At 46.5% G+C, this 16,564-nt stretch overlaps 1 protein-coding gene across 3 annotated transcripts in view; it reads left to right on the top strand.

Moving 5' to 3' along the window:
• The first annotated feature begins 7,968 nt into the window (after positions 1–7,968).
• Positions 7,969–16,564, top strand: part of CACUL1 (CDK2 associated cullin domain 1) — a 56,427-nt gene continuing 47,831 nt past the window's right edge. For all 3 annotated transcript variants that reach the window (XM_075423821.1, XM_009937766.2, XM_075423822.1), the window contains exons 1-2: positions 7,969–8,397; positions 14,832–14,958. In XM_075423821.1, the coding sequence (XP_075279936.1) occupies positions 8,112–8,397; positions 14,832–14,958 (413 nt within the window). In that variant the 5' untranslated portion in view covers positions 7,969–8,111. The remainder of the gene's footprint in view (positions 8,398–14,831; positions 14,959–16,564) is intronic.

The following is a 16,564-nucleotide window of genomic DNA, read 5'->3' as shown; positions in this document are numbered from 1 at the left end:
GTTTTCGCTTGTGCAATGATTCCTCTTCCCCACCCCAGGCTCCCTTGCCAGATTTTCCCCTGAAAAATTCTCTTGTGGCTGTCACAAATGGATTCTAACCCTTCCAGTAATCCGCTGCTCACTGCTGGAGAGGATCTATCACACACATGTAGCCATTATTCAAGCAAATACCTGACTGACTTTTTTTGGGTTTTTTTTCAATTTCCCTGCATTATTGCTCAGAAAATGTCGTTCCTCTGTGTTCAGCCCTGCAGATGACTGGCTCCACCTCTAGGCGAATGACAGTTGGCTTTACAGGGTGATCTGCCCATTGCTGTTTATGCTGGGTTGTTTAATTTTTATTTTGAAAAAAGACAAACCAGAATGTTTTGTTACATTGATGGCTCTCGGCAGCCAGCACAATGCTGCTGTTAACACTTACCTGAGGAAGGTCTAACAGAAATGAAAGTTTTCACTCTGCTCACTCTGTTATGAAAAACTCCCAAATATTTCCTAAATTTTACACCTAAATGTATTGGTAATGTCCCTTTTAAAAAAATTCCTCGCTACTGAGAAAATCCTATTGGCATCAGTTAATATAAAAATCCTTTTATATTTTCTTTTTTATTTTTTTTTCAACGACTAAAATTGTTGTGCTTTTATACCCAACGCACCTTTGTATTTGAATTTTCAGCTTAAGAAGTGGAAAGGGGGATCTGGAGTGAAGATTAAAGCACAAAAGCTTTGGCGGATTCTCTGAAAATGTTACTTAATGTATTCTATTATTTATTCCTCTTTTACTGGAACCAAAGTTTTCACAGACTCACACATCTTCTCTGAATACACTGTGAGAAAGAAATGAAATACTTCATGGTACAATAAACAAACTCTGCTCAGAGAAGTCTAGAGTTTCCTTTTTGCTCAAGAAGCACTTGTTTGATAAATGGGGCGCTTTTAGAGAGCTTACAATCGCCTGCACACCCGAGTGGAGGCGGAGGCTCTGCGGGAGATTACAGGAGATAATGGAGCAAATCAAATGAGAAAACATGATGAAACTGCAGAAAATTTACATGCTGTTTTGCTTCTTGCTTTTGCATTAATAAAACCAAGGCTTTGGGGTTTATTTCCAAATGCTACCCTATAAGCACGTGTCGCTGGATGTGCTGACGCCCTGCCCAGCCCCGGGGTCCCAGGGGAGCGGGCTGACATCTAATGATGGGCTCTCAAAACAGCACTGGTGAAACAGCCTCCGCGGGTTTTTACTGCATTGAATGCATCGGGCTGCTCCTGAAGAACCAAAATCCACTGGGAAGCCAGTACGATGTATCCACTTTGGCCCCAGTAAGACCACACCGGTGCCACCTGAGCTGCTGAGCGCTGGTGGTGTGGGGCTGGAGCCAGTCTTGGTGGGGACCCTCGGTGGAGAACCTGCATGAGGAACACCCAGCGCAAGGGCAGACAGCCTTGTATTTGAAGAAAGCTGCGTAGAAGTGGCATCACGTCCCCTGTGAGGACCACGCGGTGCCAGGGCCCTGTGCCGGGAGCGGCACGTCTGGACCCGGACCCATAGCGATGGCTCAGCCCGGCTGGTGGGAGCGTTGCCTTTGGCGGTGTCATGCAACAGCCAAATGCGCGTGACCTTCCGGCACGGTGTTAGCTGCCACAGGTAGCTGAGATATGGCCAGAACCTCACCTCTTGTGTAACTGCACACAAGAGGTGGTGCACGCTCTGGGCAAGAGCCATGGCCGGCTGCCTGCGTGCGTCCCGGACTTTCAGAAGCTCAAAGCTTTCCCTGGTGGTAGGGAATTGTCTGCGATTGTCTTCACAATTTGTGGTGCATAAGCGCTGACGGATCGCACTCCAGAATCTCCATGTGTGCTGGAGGCAGGTGGCTGGTTTCGTAAAGTGCTGAACAAAGTTTCAGAGACTCCTTTCTACCGCTTGCACTGGCCCAGTATCATCCAGACCTAATATAAGACTGGCCAACCAGAGACCCAAGAAACAACCAAAATGAGGTTACTAATGAATACCAGCCAATACATTTTATAATTTAAACGTGCGTTCCTGTTGATATTGGCTTATAGGACAGAATAGTCTGGTCATGCCTGTAGTTAGAAGGATTAACCCATATCACATGCCACAAAAATGCTTGTAGTGTAATTATGCTAAAAGAATTGTGCTTGGTATTGGTGCTGTAAAACCAAACCCAAACCCACATGAGCAAAATATACGTTCTGTAAAATTACAGGATACAACTGCCACCCAGCCTGCTGTCCTCAGGGCTCGGGTTTGGGCATTGCTCTACATGCCTGACTGACCTATCAGAGCTTCCAGCCTACGTTCAGCCGAGGCTCTGGCCCAGGCAACACGGCTGTGCAGGGCTGTCTCTTCTGCTGTTCCCGTGGGCCAAACACCGAGTCACCCTCACATCCAGCAACTGAGTGACACAGACCTCGAAATAATCCAGTTTAATGATTTATGGGGGAGAGCGTAACACGCAAGGACCTGGTAGAGAAAGGTAACAGGACATACACAACCTAGCACAGGCAAGGAGTGAACCTCATGCTTGGAGCTTAAACGGAGCTCCTGGATAAAAGGGCAGAAGGTTTATGGGTGGGGGTCCTAGGTGAGGCTAATCTTGTCAATTATAGCCAATTAGTGCACTCAGGGCTCAGATTTAGGCACAGATGATGCAGGGAATGTGACCACTAGTGGGGAAGTTGGGAAAATTTCAGTGGCTACACTGCTGTCATCATTGTGCTCTTAACACCTTGCTGATGGTGGCCTTCAGGCAGAGAAAAGGCAGCTGGTTTGAAAATGTATTTTCATTATAAACAGCTTCACACAGTTCTGGGTCCTGTTCTCTTGGAAAGGCTGGAGAGGAGGAACACAGCTATACTTGCTAAATGGCAGAAACAGGTATGCACTTGAACCTAATGTATAACTTTCCCATTTACCCTAAACGCAAATTATCCGGCTGAGTCTTTGCATACGTGCCCAGGGGTAACAGAGCAGACTGTGGCGTGTCTCCTGTGACACTTGTGTTAGTTTCAGGAGAATATGATCCGATTTGACCATGTATTTTTGCGCTGTCCTGCACTGCAAGAGCATACCTGTATGTCCAGAGCAGTACAGGAGAAAGGACAAACGTCTCTGGAGCACTTGTGTTTGGTTTTGGCCAGCAGCTGGCATTTGCTCTGCTGTTCCCTGGCTGTGTGGCGAGCGCGTGCTTCCCTTCACCAAAGGCACCGTGCTGGCACCCGGCAAGAGCACGCTCCTGCCATCTCGGTGGGGGGTAGTTGGGATTTCCTTATGTTCCAAATAATACAGTTTCTTTTGCTTTCTTCTGCCTGTGGGAAGTGGCAGGGATTGCTCCTCTTCAGGCAGCTGATTTCTCCTTGGGCTGTGTTTCCTTCTTCTGAACGCTCAGAAATCAATACTGCTGATAAAACGTGTTAACAGCCTTTAGCTCCCGAGGCCTTATCACATAAGCTGTTCGTTTTTTCCTCCTCTGGGCAGAGACCAACTAAGAGCTTGTAACAGAATGAGACAGACTGTATCAAGCCTGTGTTCACAGACTGTATATAGTCAAGAAACACTAAGGGTGGTCTCTCCATACTGTAACTGGCACATTTTCATGAAAACTTTACACTCATCAGCTTGCCCTAAGCGGTAGTTGCTGTTGGAAGGTGTACCCCACAGACTGCCGAGGGACGATGGGTTCTCTGAGCCTGAGCAAGTCGTCTCTCGGAGATTGTCAAAATATGTCTCAAAAATAATGAGCACTCAAACCTCCCTTTTGGTTTAACTGCTCTCTGCCAGTATTCTGCAAGGGGCTGTCTTATTTGCCATTGAAAGCTATGTTTCGTGCTCCTCCTTGACAGACTGCTATTTAAAGCTCTGCTTAGCATTCATATTTCTTTCTTCTCAGAATTATTTTCTCTTTTTTATTTGGTTTTTAGAACCAGAGCTGTAAGTCTGGGAACATTTTACTTGCTGTGTTAGGGCTTGATTGAAATCCCACTGAAAGCAAGGAAAGCTTTCCTATTGACTTCAGTAGACCGGGCGCTTGGGAAATAAGGAAAAATGGTCTGTTTTAAAATAAGAACTCTTTCCATGTCATAATGTTTATCATCAATAGCAGGAAATAAAACAAAACATATTATGTGTATCCTTTCCTGACAGGCTCCATATATCGTTTAACTGCTACCTATATACATCCAGCTGTGACACAGAGTGCCACAACAGCTGTCCTGAGGTACCTAATAATTCTGCTTTAGAAACACAAATACCTGAAGAAAAAAAATACCCTTATCTGACCTATATAAAAGTTCAGATAAAATTGAAACTACGCAGAAGACAAACCTCCAGCAGCAGTGTCACTGCCTGCTTCTGAGAGCCCAGAGGGAAAAGCCCCCCTGTAGCCTCATTTCTATGAATTTCTGTGCAGAAAATATTTCTTTAATGAGTCACATTTTCCATGGGTACTGTTAGGAAGCCTTCATCTTCCCTTTTAATTTGTAGTAAAGCTTGTGGCTGGTTATAAAAAAAAAAAAAGGCAACAAAAAAAGGTAAATATTATGAAGATGTAACGAACGCTTCTGATACTTGTTTAGGTAATTAAATACAGATCCAGGACTCTAAAATGAAAGTGTGACATCTACATGTCGCTTTGTGGGCAAAAGTACTATCGTCTGCTGACAAGCTCGTTACAGTAAAGACAAGCCCCAAGTCTCCAGGCATTTTCTGGAGACGTGAGGATACTCAGGTCTTGTCAGAATTGCATTTGTACGTTGTAGTCTCAGCTAATATTGAAAATAATTATAGTTGCGGTATTGCAAAATGCAATTTTGCCCAGACAGTATTTAAAGCCTGAATCAAACTTTCACTTGCTGATGAGGAAAAAAGGAAGCAGTGTGGAGAAGTCTCTGAAGTGCATGCAAAAACAAGTGCTGCTTTAATGATGAAGTATTTGATAGTGCCTTTATCAGCATGCAGTCATGTGTTCAAATAGCATGAGCCACAGATGACTGTTGCAGCTTGTCATTTGCCTTGTGGGAGGCAAGAAAGAGCTTCTTGTTTGATTTGTAAGACGAGCTAGCTTGTTGCACAAGGCAACAGAGGAGACTCTGTACAGAACTCCATAGCGAAAGCATTTCCTAAGCTTTTCTGGACTCCTGCCACAAGGAAGCGCAGGGGGGGTAGTCAAGGTGCAAGCAACATTGTGGAAGGCATTAGAGGAAAGGTATCTCTAAAGATTGTGGCAAAAAAAAACCCAAAAGAACTCAGCTGGTCAGTAAGTCACAGACATGGTAACAAAAATAGGTGTGTGCAGCAAAAGAGTATGAAAATTAAAAGAAGAAATGCTAGAACTGAAAAATGCTGGCTTTGTCTTTTTTTTCAACTGCTCTTGGACGTTAAGGACTTTCAAAAGTATTAAGACAAAGATAAAGCTATACTGATAAGAGTAACTTCCTGATTGCTCCTCAGGTCACAGTGTTTTTAAATACTGGCAAGCAGTCTGAGACCCGCTCCCGAGATCAGTGGAAGTGGAGGAGGAGGAGGGTATGACGGAGTTGCTTGGCAGGTTGAGAACACAAACATGTCTTTCTCGAAGCACTGAAGACATGCAAACTTCATTTATGCTTATTTGTGATTACCAGAAAATCGCAATGCTTATCAAAGCTGAAAATGGTTTGCTGCTTTAGCTTTCCAAGCTTAATATCCGCTATAAATGACTCTACTGATATTTACATTACACATCCCACTCAGTAAATGCGAAGATGTAGCAGAAGTGAACAAAACTGTCCTTTCTGTCATTTTTCCAGCTGTGGGTAAGGTGTAGATACAAATAGGTCAACAGCCAAACCAGGCGTGCGAACGCGCCGCATCCGTCAGCTGAGACCGACGTGCGATGCGCCGGGTGGGCTTTTGGTCTCTGAGGCAAACGGCGACTCGCTGCCGTTCCCCGAGACAGAAAATGGGGAGGGCTGCGTACCGGCTTGAACACACCGCTGATGTTCACAGCGCGATCCTTACACCTGAGAATACCACTGTTAGTTCAAGTATGTAAGAAAGAAATGCAGTAGGGACAACTTCTTTTCATCGCTTGCTGTTGTCAAAGCAGCTTGAGACAGACCCTTTCCGCAGCGCAGAGAAGTCAGTGGCGTCTTTGGCTTTTTTAAAATGGGACAACTGCATCTCACGGTAACATGGAAATCGGCGTTTCTATTTGGTACAGCAGCAACAGGCTTTTCACTTTTCATGGGACATTTTGGAAAGAAGGCCAGACACCTCTGCTTTTATCTGTTTTTTTTTTTTTTCTATTTTTTTTGTTTGCCAAGGAAGAGCAAAACCCTACAAGGAAGAGCAAAACCCACTATTCATTTCCATTCTTCCATCGCAGCAGCCAGTTGGGAATGAAAATAAAACCTGAAGAAAGCATACTTGAAGGCAACTAGACAGCATTAAAAAATTATGTTTAACTAACTGGTGCATCGTCCATTGACGAGATACGCGGTTTTACACATCAGCTGTGCGAGCTTTCCCTCCGTTACAGGAGACTCGATGCATAACAGCAACGCTGAGCGGGCACCGCACAGACCACGAGGTCAGTGAGGGTGACACAAAACTGGGAGGAGTGGTAGATACACCAGAAGGCTGTGCTGCCATTCAGTGAGACCTGGACAGGCTGGAGAGTTGGGCAGGGAGGAACCTGATGAAGTTCAACAAAGGCAAATGCAGGGTCCTGCACCTGGGGAGGAGCAACCCCATGCACCAGTACAGGCTTGGGGCGGACCTGCTGCAGAGCAGCTCTGTGGAGAGGGACCTGGGTGTCCTGGTGGATGACAGGTGGATTAACCATGAGCCAGCAGTGTGCCCTGGCTGCCAAGAAATCTAATGGGATCCTGGGGTGCATCAGGAGGAGTGTGGCCAGCAGGTCGAGGGAGGTTCTCCTTCCCCTCTGCTCTGCCCTGGTGAGACCCCATCAGATGTACCGTGTCCAGTTCTGGGCTCCCCAGTTCAAGAAAGATGAGGAGCTACTGGAGAGAGTCCAGCGGAGGGCTACAAGGATGGTGAGGGAACTGGAACATCTCTCCTATGAGGAGAGGCTGAGGGAGCTGGGCTTGTTCAGCCTGAAGAAGAGAAGGCTGCGAGGGGACCTTATAAATGCCTACAAATATCTGCAGGGTGGGTGTCAGGAGGATGGGGCCAAGCTCTTTTCAGTGGTGCCCAGTGACAGGACAAGGGGCAATGGGCACAAACCGAGGCACAGGAAGTTCCGTCTGAACATGAGGAAGAACTTCTTTGCTCTGAGGGTGACGGAGCCCTGGCACAGGCTGCCCAGGGAGGCTGTGCAGTCTCCTTCTCTGGAGATATTCAAGACCCGCCTGGACAAGGTCCTGTGCAGCCTGCTGTAGGTGACCCTGCTTAGGCAGGAGGGTTGGACTGGATGACCCACAGAGGTCCCCTTCCAACCCCTACCGTACTGCGATTCTGTGAGGGACGGGAGGCGCGGTCCCCTCGGCCGCCTTTGAGGGGATTTTGCGGTGGCAGCGCCCGCTCCCCGCCCGGGCCCGCCGCCTGCGGAGCGCTTTCCCGCTAGAGGGGGACGCAGCCCAGGAGGTGGCGAGCGGGGCCGGGCAGCCGGACGCCGTTCCCACCGGAGCCCCTCCCCGGTTCAAACGAACCGGCGGGCAGGGAACAGCCGGCCGGGGCGGGGCGGGGCGGAGCGGGGCGGGGCGGGGCGGGGCGGGGCGGGCCCGGTCCCGCCCGCTGCCCCCTCACGGCGCCGGCCGTCCCACAATGCACAGCGGGCAGGCCCCGCCTTCTTCCGCGCTCCAGCCAATCGCGGCGCCTCCCCGCTGGACTACACTCCCCGGCATGCCCCGTGGCGGCAGGGGGGTGTTTGCGTATGTGGGGCGGGGGTGTCTCCCGGCGCACCTGCCGTCTTCCGCCTGTCGCAAAAGTGTCGCGCTGCGCGGCCGGAGGCTGGGCTGGCGGCGGGCCGTTCCCGGAGCCGTGCTGCTGCGAGCTCCGCCGGGCCGAGAGCGGCCGCCATGGGCGGCGGGCGGTGATCCCCGCCCCGCTCCGCTCCCCCGGCAGCCAGCCCGCCCGCCAGGCAGCCGCCATGGAGGAGGAGAGCATGGAGGAGGAGGGCGGCGGCGGCGGCTGCTGCGAGGCCATGATGGACGACCAGAACCACAACAACTGGGGCTCCGGCGGCTACGGGCGGCAGCTGCTGGGCCCGGCCGCGGCCCCGCTGGGCGACCGCCTCCTCCGCGGAGCCGCCGCCGGGCCCCCCGCCGGGCCCGAGGCCAACGGCGTGCTGCGGGGCTGCGAGGCGGCCAAGGGGGGAGCCGGGGCCGGAGCCATCGCCGCCGCCATCAACATCAACGCCTCGACCTCCAAGTTCCGTGAGTGACCGCCCTGCCCTCCGCCCCGGGGGGGTCCGCGAGGCAGCCCCCACCACCTCTGCTTCTGCGGCGGGTCCCTTGCCCCGGGGGTCCAGGCCCGAGAGGCCTCTGGTTGTCCCCCGCGGGGTTCGGGCCCGAGAGGCCTCTGGAAGCGAAGTCAGCTGGGTTAAGGCGCCTTGGGAAGGAGAAAAATGACATTTTTCTTGCAGGCACCGCAATTTCTGCCGCTGCCACTTTCCTGTGACGGTGCGGTGATGTGCTGGGTCTGGCTGTAGAGCTGGGAGAGTGAGCGAGGGCAGGGGTTTCGGCTGTGCAGAGGCACCGACTACTGCTCGCCCTGAAGCTTTGTGCCCAGGTTGCGCTCTTTCCGCCTGAGAATCCCAGAGATGGGTCGGAAACCTGTCTGTGGTTTGCAGAGCCCCTGGGAGGGCTGTGCTCCCCTGGAAGGGACGTGTGTCTGTGGGGGCCTGAGGAGAACAACCGAAGGTGATTTCAGCCTCCCAGAAAAGAGTTCCAAAACATCCTTTGCGTGTAGCTTGGAGCAGAAATGGTGAATTTTTCTGTTGTGTCGCTGAGCTGAGGTTGAGGGGAGGAAAGACCTTTCTGCTGTTCTCTTTGGACTCTACTTTTATTCCCAGAGGTCAGGCTTCTGGGCAAAACATGCCGTTTTCTGCAGGAAAACTTGGATTTGGCTAGTTAAAAGTATTCCTGGAAATCTAACCATGCAACTGCCATGATGAAATTTTGGTGGCAAATGTGCTTTTTTCCTTTGTTCCGCCCCCACTTCCCCAGCGCTAGCTCACCTGTCGAGCTCCTCAGCAGCTCGGCTCCAGAGCGGATCAGAAGCTCGAAGTTCAGGCTCCTGTCTCCCTGCTTCTCTGGTAGCCTGGGTTTCACAGCTCTAGACACATTGCCAAGGCCAGCAGCTTTGAAGTTGAGGCTCCCAGACTCCGTGAACTTTCTGGCTCCCTGCCTGCCTCGTTTACCAGGGCTCCAGGTAGCTTGGGGTTGCTCGTAAGCACTTGAGTCTGTTGAAACGAAATGTGATTTGGCCTTGTTAAACTAAGCACTTGAATCCCCAATCCAGAAACCTGGAGTCGTAGTTTTTCCTTCTGTTTCAGAATGACAGTGTTTTTCAAGCTGGATCTTCACCAAACGGGAAGGTGACTTTCCAGCTAATCTGCAGTTCGTGTCTGAGGGGACGAAGAAGTGGCTGTGCATGATTCTGCTTAGAGTGTGGCTTTTGAGTTCTTGTTTTCACTTCTCCAGTGTTGGTATCCCAACACAATATCTGTCTTACTGCTATTAACTGTTGTTTTAAAGAAGACTAAAATTCCCGTAAAATACAAAATTCTCTGATTTAAGTTCATTAGACCTTTTCTGCATCTTTGTATTGTGGATAATTTTCATGGTATGCATATGTATGAACAGAACAAGTCCAGTGAAGCAGTATGGACTGAGAAAGTACATCAGCTGAGTTGAGATCCTGCCTGTTCTAATTCTCGCTCTGGCAGAGAATCCCTGAATCTCCCCTGTTTAATTTTCATGTATAGAAAAAGGGAGAAAGGTCACTTTCAGTGTAAGGGTGCAGTGAAAAGGGAGACAGCGTGTGCTCGATCCCCTCCTGCCCGCTCTGTCTTAGCGATGGCAGAGCAAGTGCAGAGAAGCTGATTGTCAGTCTTAAGCTTGATAGGAATGTCGTCTGTTCTCTGCTGCATGAGGAACTTCTGCAGTTGACTAAGCAAGGACTCATGCCTTGCTTGTTTCATGATGCAGAGGCTTAGTCCTAGACAGGTTATCCTACAGGTGACCTTCAAAAATGTGGGTGACGTGCGATTTCCAACAATCCTACGAAATTCTGAGAGGTCTCTCCCTCCTGATGCTATTCTCCACAACAAAAAATCCAGTGCTTGTGTTACAATATGTAATTACTTGCAGCGTGTTGGTTTTGTTCGTGTTCATAGTTGCAGACTGAAGCTGTCTGGTGGGCCTTTTTTGGTCTAATTCAGTTGGCAGAATAATGGAGGAAGAAGGTTGGATGGAAACCCTTTAAAGTCTTTCTAACGGGCCAAATCCAGTTCTCCTCCCTTGAGATTTTGGTGAGACTGAGAACTAAAATCAGACGTAATAATGCATAGTTCATTTATTAGCTTTTTAAAGAAAGTTTTGGTAAACTTATTACTCAGCATTTACAGTTGATCAGCTTCAGTCATAGTTATGGATTTATAAAGCAAGAGTGTTATGAAAAATATTTTTCATAGGCCATATGGGTGAAAATTAGACTAAGAGCGTCTAATACTTTCAGCAAAACTCTTCCGTACTAGTAACTGCAGCTTGTCTGAATTGTGAAGAAAACGAAGAGTTTTTTTCATCCTTTTTGAGCAAGGATGGTTATAAATGCATTTAACCCTGGTCCCATTTAGGATGGGCACGTGTGGCTGCGGCCGTTGGCACAGCCATTAGATCTGTTGACTGCCCTGTTGCGTGAGGTGGTTCGGCGCGGTGTGTGTGCTTTGCTGCGTAGGCAAACCGTCTGATGAAGAAGCTTAACGTTACTTTTACTAACCAGTCAACGCAGGCTGAGAAACGTAATACAAATAGAACAGAATTGAAAGCAGCCACAGGGCAGGCTCATAAACTTGCTAATGTATGCTAGGATGTGTCGGGGGGGGGTATATAGCAAAATCTGTCCTGTAAGCATGCACGTGACGGCTGAGGAAGAGGACAGCGTAGTGCCACAGCGATAGCTACAAGTCTCTAGATTAATTAGCCTCAGACATCTGCTCGAAGAGTTTGTACACTTCAACAAAATATTTTGGGATTGTAGGGTGCATGGCTAATTAAGCAGTAAAGCTTTGTATATGTCACTTTGCGATGAAATAAAGCTTCTGAAAGATGCCTGGCTGCTTTCTTTGATTTGTGTTGTCAGAATAAATGACAGATAATTGTCAGACCGGTATCTGCTTAGTTGACAGTAGGTAGGATTACCTGCCCTGCTCCGTTCTGTGCTTTTTTAGCTATAGTTTTGAAAGAAGGATGTTTTACATGTGAATGTAGTAAGCGTTTTGAGTAGCTTTTCATGTTAAGTTGGCTTGTCTAAATAAAAAAACCCAACAGTATCAATGATTTTTTTTTAATTATTATTCTGTTCTTTACATCCTGTGCCTGTTACTGTTCCAGCATCTTTTTTGAGCTATGTGTGTTTGTAAGTTGTTCTTATCAATGTCATGGGGCATGTATACCTACTTTCGGACTTCTTGCATTTTTTTCTAAGTCTGTATTTTTTGCCATTCTTCTGATTGAAGTTGATATCAAAGAATTCAGTAGCTTGGAGTAGGTTACGTTTCAATTATGGCTATGATACCAAAATATTTAGATTATGGTATGAAGCTCGTGTATTCTTTCTCATTTAAATGGTTTCACTGCTGTGTTTGACTGGAACAGTTTTTCTTTTGAATTTTTCTGTATATGGAAAAGCAGCAGTTGCTTCTCAGGCTTTGCTTGTGAAGTCTTTTGTAATTCACTGGAAAATACTGGCTTCCTTTCTGTTCGATCAGACTGGTTTCTCTCCCAGCCCCACCCCAAACTTGCTGTAGTTGGATGAAATCATGCGTTCTAGCATGCTTTGTTACAAAATCACTGTGTCACTTCCAAGAAACTCAATAAATCTCAGTGAAATGAAGGTCATCTTTTAGTATCACACTTCTCTTGTGATTTGGAAACGGAGGCTGTTGGACAAATGCTTTTAAATTGTGAATGCCTAATGTAGGGATAAACATTTAAGAATGACATTCTAAAAAGATGGAAAAGTAAATAACTGAAGGAGTTTCTAAAAGGGCAATCTGTCTTTTCTTTTGAAGCATTTGTGTGATTCCTTTCCTTTCTGGTCTTGAGGGTGTTCTTGCAGAGTTCGTAACTGGAGGGTGCTACTTAAAGTCATCCTTTGCTTTTTGCATCCGTGTGCATGTGTCAGCACTTCCAGAAAAGAAGGATGTTACTAACTTGTGACAGTTACTAAAATTTTGAAGTAATTTGTCTTCTAGATTAGAAGAATAAAAATCATGATCGTTCAGTGTGTAGTCTTTGCGCTGTTAATTGTATAAATATTGGCTTAGTTTCGGAACTGAAGTGTGGAAATTGAATGAAATGGTGCTTGTAAGAGTACTTCATAGAAACGAAGCTTTTCTAGAAGGTTACTTTCGACTCATCAGAGTTTCCTATACAAGTCTCCCGGGGCTGTTTGTAAAAGCATTTTGTCCATTACCTGTGCAGCACTTCTCATGGGCAGGCCTTCCTGCCTGCTACTTCTTTATTTTGCCATAATGTAAAAAAAAAAAACAACAAAACCCAAACAAACAAAAAAACAAACCCCAAAACAACAACAACAACAAAAAACAATAAACAATAAACTGACATCTCAACAGCCTGTTAAAAAATTATTTTGCAGTGTCCTCAATTCTTACTTGACTATTTTCTTTCAAATTAATAGAGGTCATTTAATATGTTAAACGAGATGTGGGTGTGATTATGCATTGAAATCTTAAATCAAGACTTGGTCGATACTTGTGTCGACTTCAGTTTAATGTTTTCTATGGAACAGAGCGCTTCTGTGGAGACCTGCCCTTTTTTTGGGTAACAAAGTGAAATATAAATGCTCAAATTTTGCTGCTGAGTGTGAGCATGAAGAGCAAAGCTGCTCCTGAGAACACCTGCCCAGAGCCTGGGCTCTGTGAGGGGCAAGAGCTCGAGTCATTGCGAGACAGCTGAATGAGGGGTGAATTTACTGTCAGGCAGGTGTTGTGCTGTGCCTGGCTGCACCGATGCTTTTACCTCGTGGAGCTGGCTTGCTGGACCTATTAACTTATGTCCTGGTAGTTGTGTGCCCAGGTCCATAACTTTTATCAGCTGGTTAGCAGACAGCATTGTGCTGTCCGATTGCAGGCTCTAGGGTTGGGACAGCGCTTGGTGGTGGTGACCCGTTCGCTGGTCGGACATGTACAGTGTTAACTAGATCCATTTCTGTAGCAGGTATGAAGCAAAAGTGAACCAATGGCTGGTTGGGTGAGGAGAGGGCTAGGAGTACTGCATTAACATTCTTTGCTAAGCAAGGTTTCTGGCTGAAATACCCTAAAAAGACAGGCATCAGGAATCGGTAATACCTCCTCTTACAGATAGCGTTCAAACGCTTTCTTGTCTTCACACCTCTATTCCACCTTCTCTTATTTTTCTCATGGTAGCTGTTAACTGGTTTGCCTGCGTTTCCCTAGAATTGTTCTTCATAATGCTGCCAAAAGTGACTTAGCTCCTTTCAGCCCCATGTGAATATGACATTTCAGAAGTCTTGCTCCTCAAACCCAGCAGCGAATCTACATTTACACCTGTATTCAAAATCCAGTCCTATTCAGAATATTTATTTTCTGTGCAGTGTCTAAACCGAATTGTTTAGGGTGAGAACTCTCTTTATTCTCTGTTCCATATAGCCCAGACCCACATGTGGATTTCCTGGGCTGGATAGTTGTCATATGAAGTGTACCCAGTGCCGTTCCTTACCAAGGGCTTTGTTCTGAGCGGCTGCTGGGAAGCTATGGTGGTGTGGCAAGCCAGCAAGGTAGTCCTGCGAGTGCGTCCCCGCAGGGAAGGTGTTAACCCTCCTCCTGTGGCTGCTATTGGAAATGAGCCACGTGTGGTTAGTGCAGCAATCCTCCCGGAGAAGAGATGAAAGCTTCTGTGTCTGTGAAGGCACACGGAGTGGTTTGCGCAAGAGGGTGCAGCTGGGAAGCTCGGGAGGAAAATCAGGGAGTCATGGGGAACGCTAATTTAAATACCTTCTCTTCTTCCTCGTCTTGATTCTTATCTGGAAAAGGAGTACTGTTGTGCCTGCTAGAGGGGGAACTGTAATATGGAGCCAAAAAAGTTGCCTGGGAGCCTAACTGCCATTGAAGGCAGAGGGCATTGCATCAGCTTTTAAGCCAAGGAAGCTGCTGCTCCCACCTGAGACTTGTGAAATTAATGCATCTGCTGGGAAGGACTATTCCAAACAGTGTGAGGGCCCAGTGTTAATTGTTGATTCCAGACTCCCACAAAGTTTCATGATTTACTGATCTGAACTAACTACTGAACTACTCTTTTGTGTTTATTATTATATAGTCATGCTAGAACTCCCAGGAGCTTGTTTTTCCCTTTTGCTTGGGCCCCTAAGAAATATCCAAGCGGTGATATGGCAGGTTTTCTGATTTTATTGTATTTTCCATCAAATGAAAAGGTACAAATACAAGTCTGGGCTTCAGTTTTAGATGAGATTATCTTAGTTGAAGTGAACTGTTCCCATTTTTTTTTTTGGCCAGCTTATTAGGTGATCTGAAATTGCAGAGCATTCATTTACTTCCAGTCTTTTAGCTGAAGTTACTAAATGTAGTTTTGTCTTTTTCTTGTAGTAATGAATGTTATAACAATTGAAGACTATAAGAGCACATATTGGCCAAAGTTGGACAGTGCCATAGATCAGCTTTTAACTCAGAGTCCTGGTGACTACATCCCTATCTCCTATGAACAAATATACAGGTAAGGAAATCTTCTAAGTGCTACATTACTTTTTTTTTTCTTTTTTCATTTAAAGTTAAATGTTCATTTTATCTTGCAGCCTGTGCATATGCCATATTTTGTATTTATGAGGAGTAAAGTGGGAGGGTTATGTTAAGTACAATATTGTTTCAGTGGTTGAAATGAGTGAGTAATAGATACGTATCTTGACAGCCCATGTTGACAGGAATAAATGCTAAAGAATTAAAATGTGTAAGTGCAGAGAACATTAACATTACAGTAAGCTCCACCACAGCTGCTTAGTGTAATGTATTAAATGTGTTAAAGTCTCAACATCCCTATCCTCAAAGGGGAAGAAGAGACTGGCATGGTAGGCGTTTGACTTGATGTTTCAAAAGGCTGCTTTGTCACATCTAGTAGGAGGAACTGGTTTGGTGTGGTAGAGGTGCAGAATAAATAGAAGCAACTGGTGCCAAGGTGCATCAATAGAAGCCGGTATTTGTGTGTGTTGTGTCAGGTAGATTTGGTCTGATTTCCCTCTTGCCCAGCCATCCCGCTGCATGTGCCGTAGAGGCTGGCTGAAGGACTGACACAAGGTTCAGTCCTTTGTTTGATCTGTACCTGGCCTGGAGCTGCAGTTCAGTTTGCTCTGAAAGGGATGTAGTCACACAGCAGAACGGCCCTGCAGACTAAGCTGCTGCACGGTAGTGGGGATGGTAGGGGATTTGCTTCAAAACCACAGTACTGCTCAAAACCAGAATGCTAAATGCTTTGGAGACCTGGCAGTTTCTTAAGAGGTTGACTAAAATGGAGATTTCTGTTTTGCAGGTGACAGGTATCCAGGCAGTGGGTAAATAGGATGGAAACTTGGTAGCTGCTGCTGCATTTACTGGCCAAGATTCCATTAATACTAGCCCTTACCAGCAACACGGATGGTGGCACTGCTGTCTTGGTTTTCTTTACCATAGTGTTGCGCTCTGTGAGATGACACTGGCAGCTCAGTCAGCAATTGCCATTTTCAGAGGCTTTAAGCTCTGTTGTCTCCTGCCCATTTGCTCTTAGCCACTTTGTCTTTCCAGTTTGAAACTTTGGATTAGGGAAACCGGATCCAAGAATGGCAGGTGTCTAGTCTTCCCTCTTAAATGCGGTTAAAAACTTTAATGAATTTCCTCTTTCCTCTCCAAACTTTTGGAACTGCTGTTATCAGGACTTGGGCATCAGCATGTGTATCAGTAACTGAGCTGGTGAATTTGAATTAAGAGACATTTTGCAGCTTTGATGTAAGTAATCAAAATCCTTTTCCAAGTTTGAAATCACCGATGTCCAAACAGCCGTCAGTAGGAGTTAAGCCAACATCTCCCCATAGTTATCCCTGATAAAGAGTAGGTGTGCAAAATTAATGCTTGAATACCTAGAGTAAATCTGGACCTAGTTATGGTTTTCAGATAACTGCTGTTTATCTTTGCTATCTTTTTACTGCTCAGAAGCTTTATTTATTAAAGGAATAGTGGATTTTAAGTTTCTTGTAGATAACCCTTAGATGTCAGGGTGACACTTGATGCAGTGCTGTAATGATGCACAGATATCTATTGCATGAATTTTACCAAAAGAAAAGATTGTCTGTATT

The sequence above is a fragment of the Opisthocomus hoazin genome, chromosome 6 (assembly GCF_030867145.1).
Source record: "Opisthocomus hoazin isolate bOpiHoa1 chromosome 6, bOpiHoa1.hap1, whole genome shotgun sequence".
NCBI lineage: Eukaryota > Metazoa > Chordata > Aves > Opisthocomiformes > Opisthocomidae > Opisthocomus > Opisthocomus hoazin.
The sequence above is the reverse complement of the archived record's forward strand: the minus strand, read 5'-3'. Positions and strand labels throughout refer to the sequence as shown.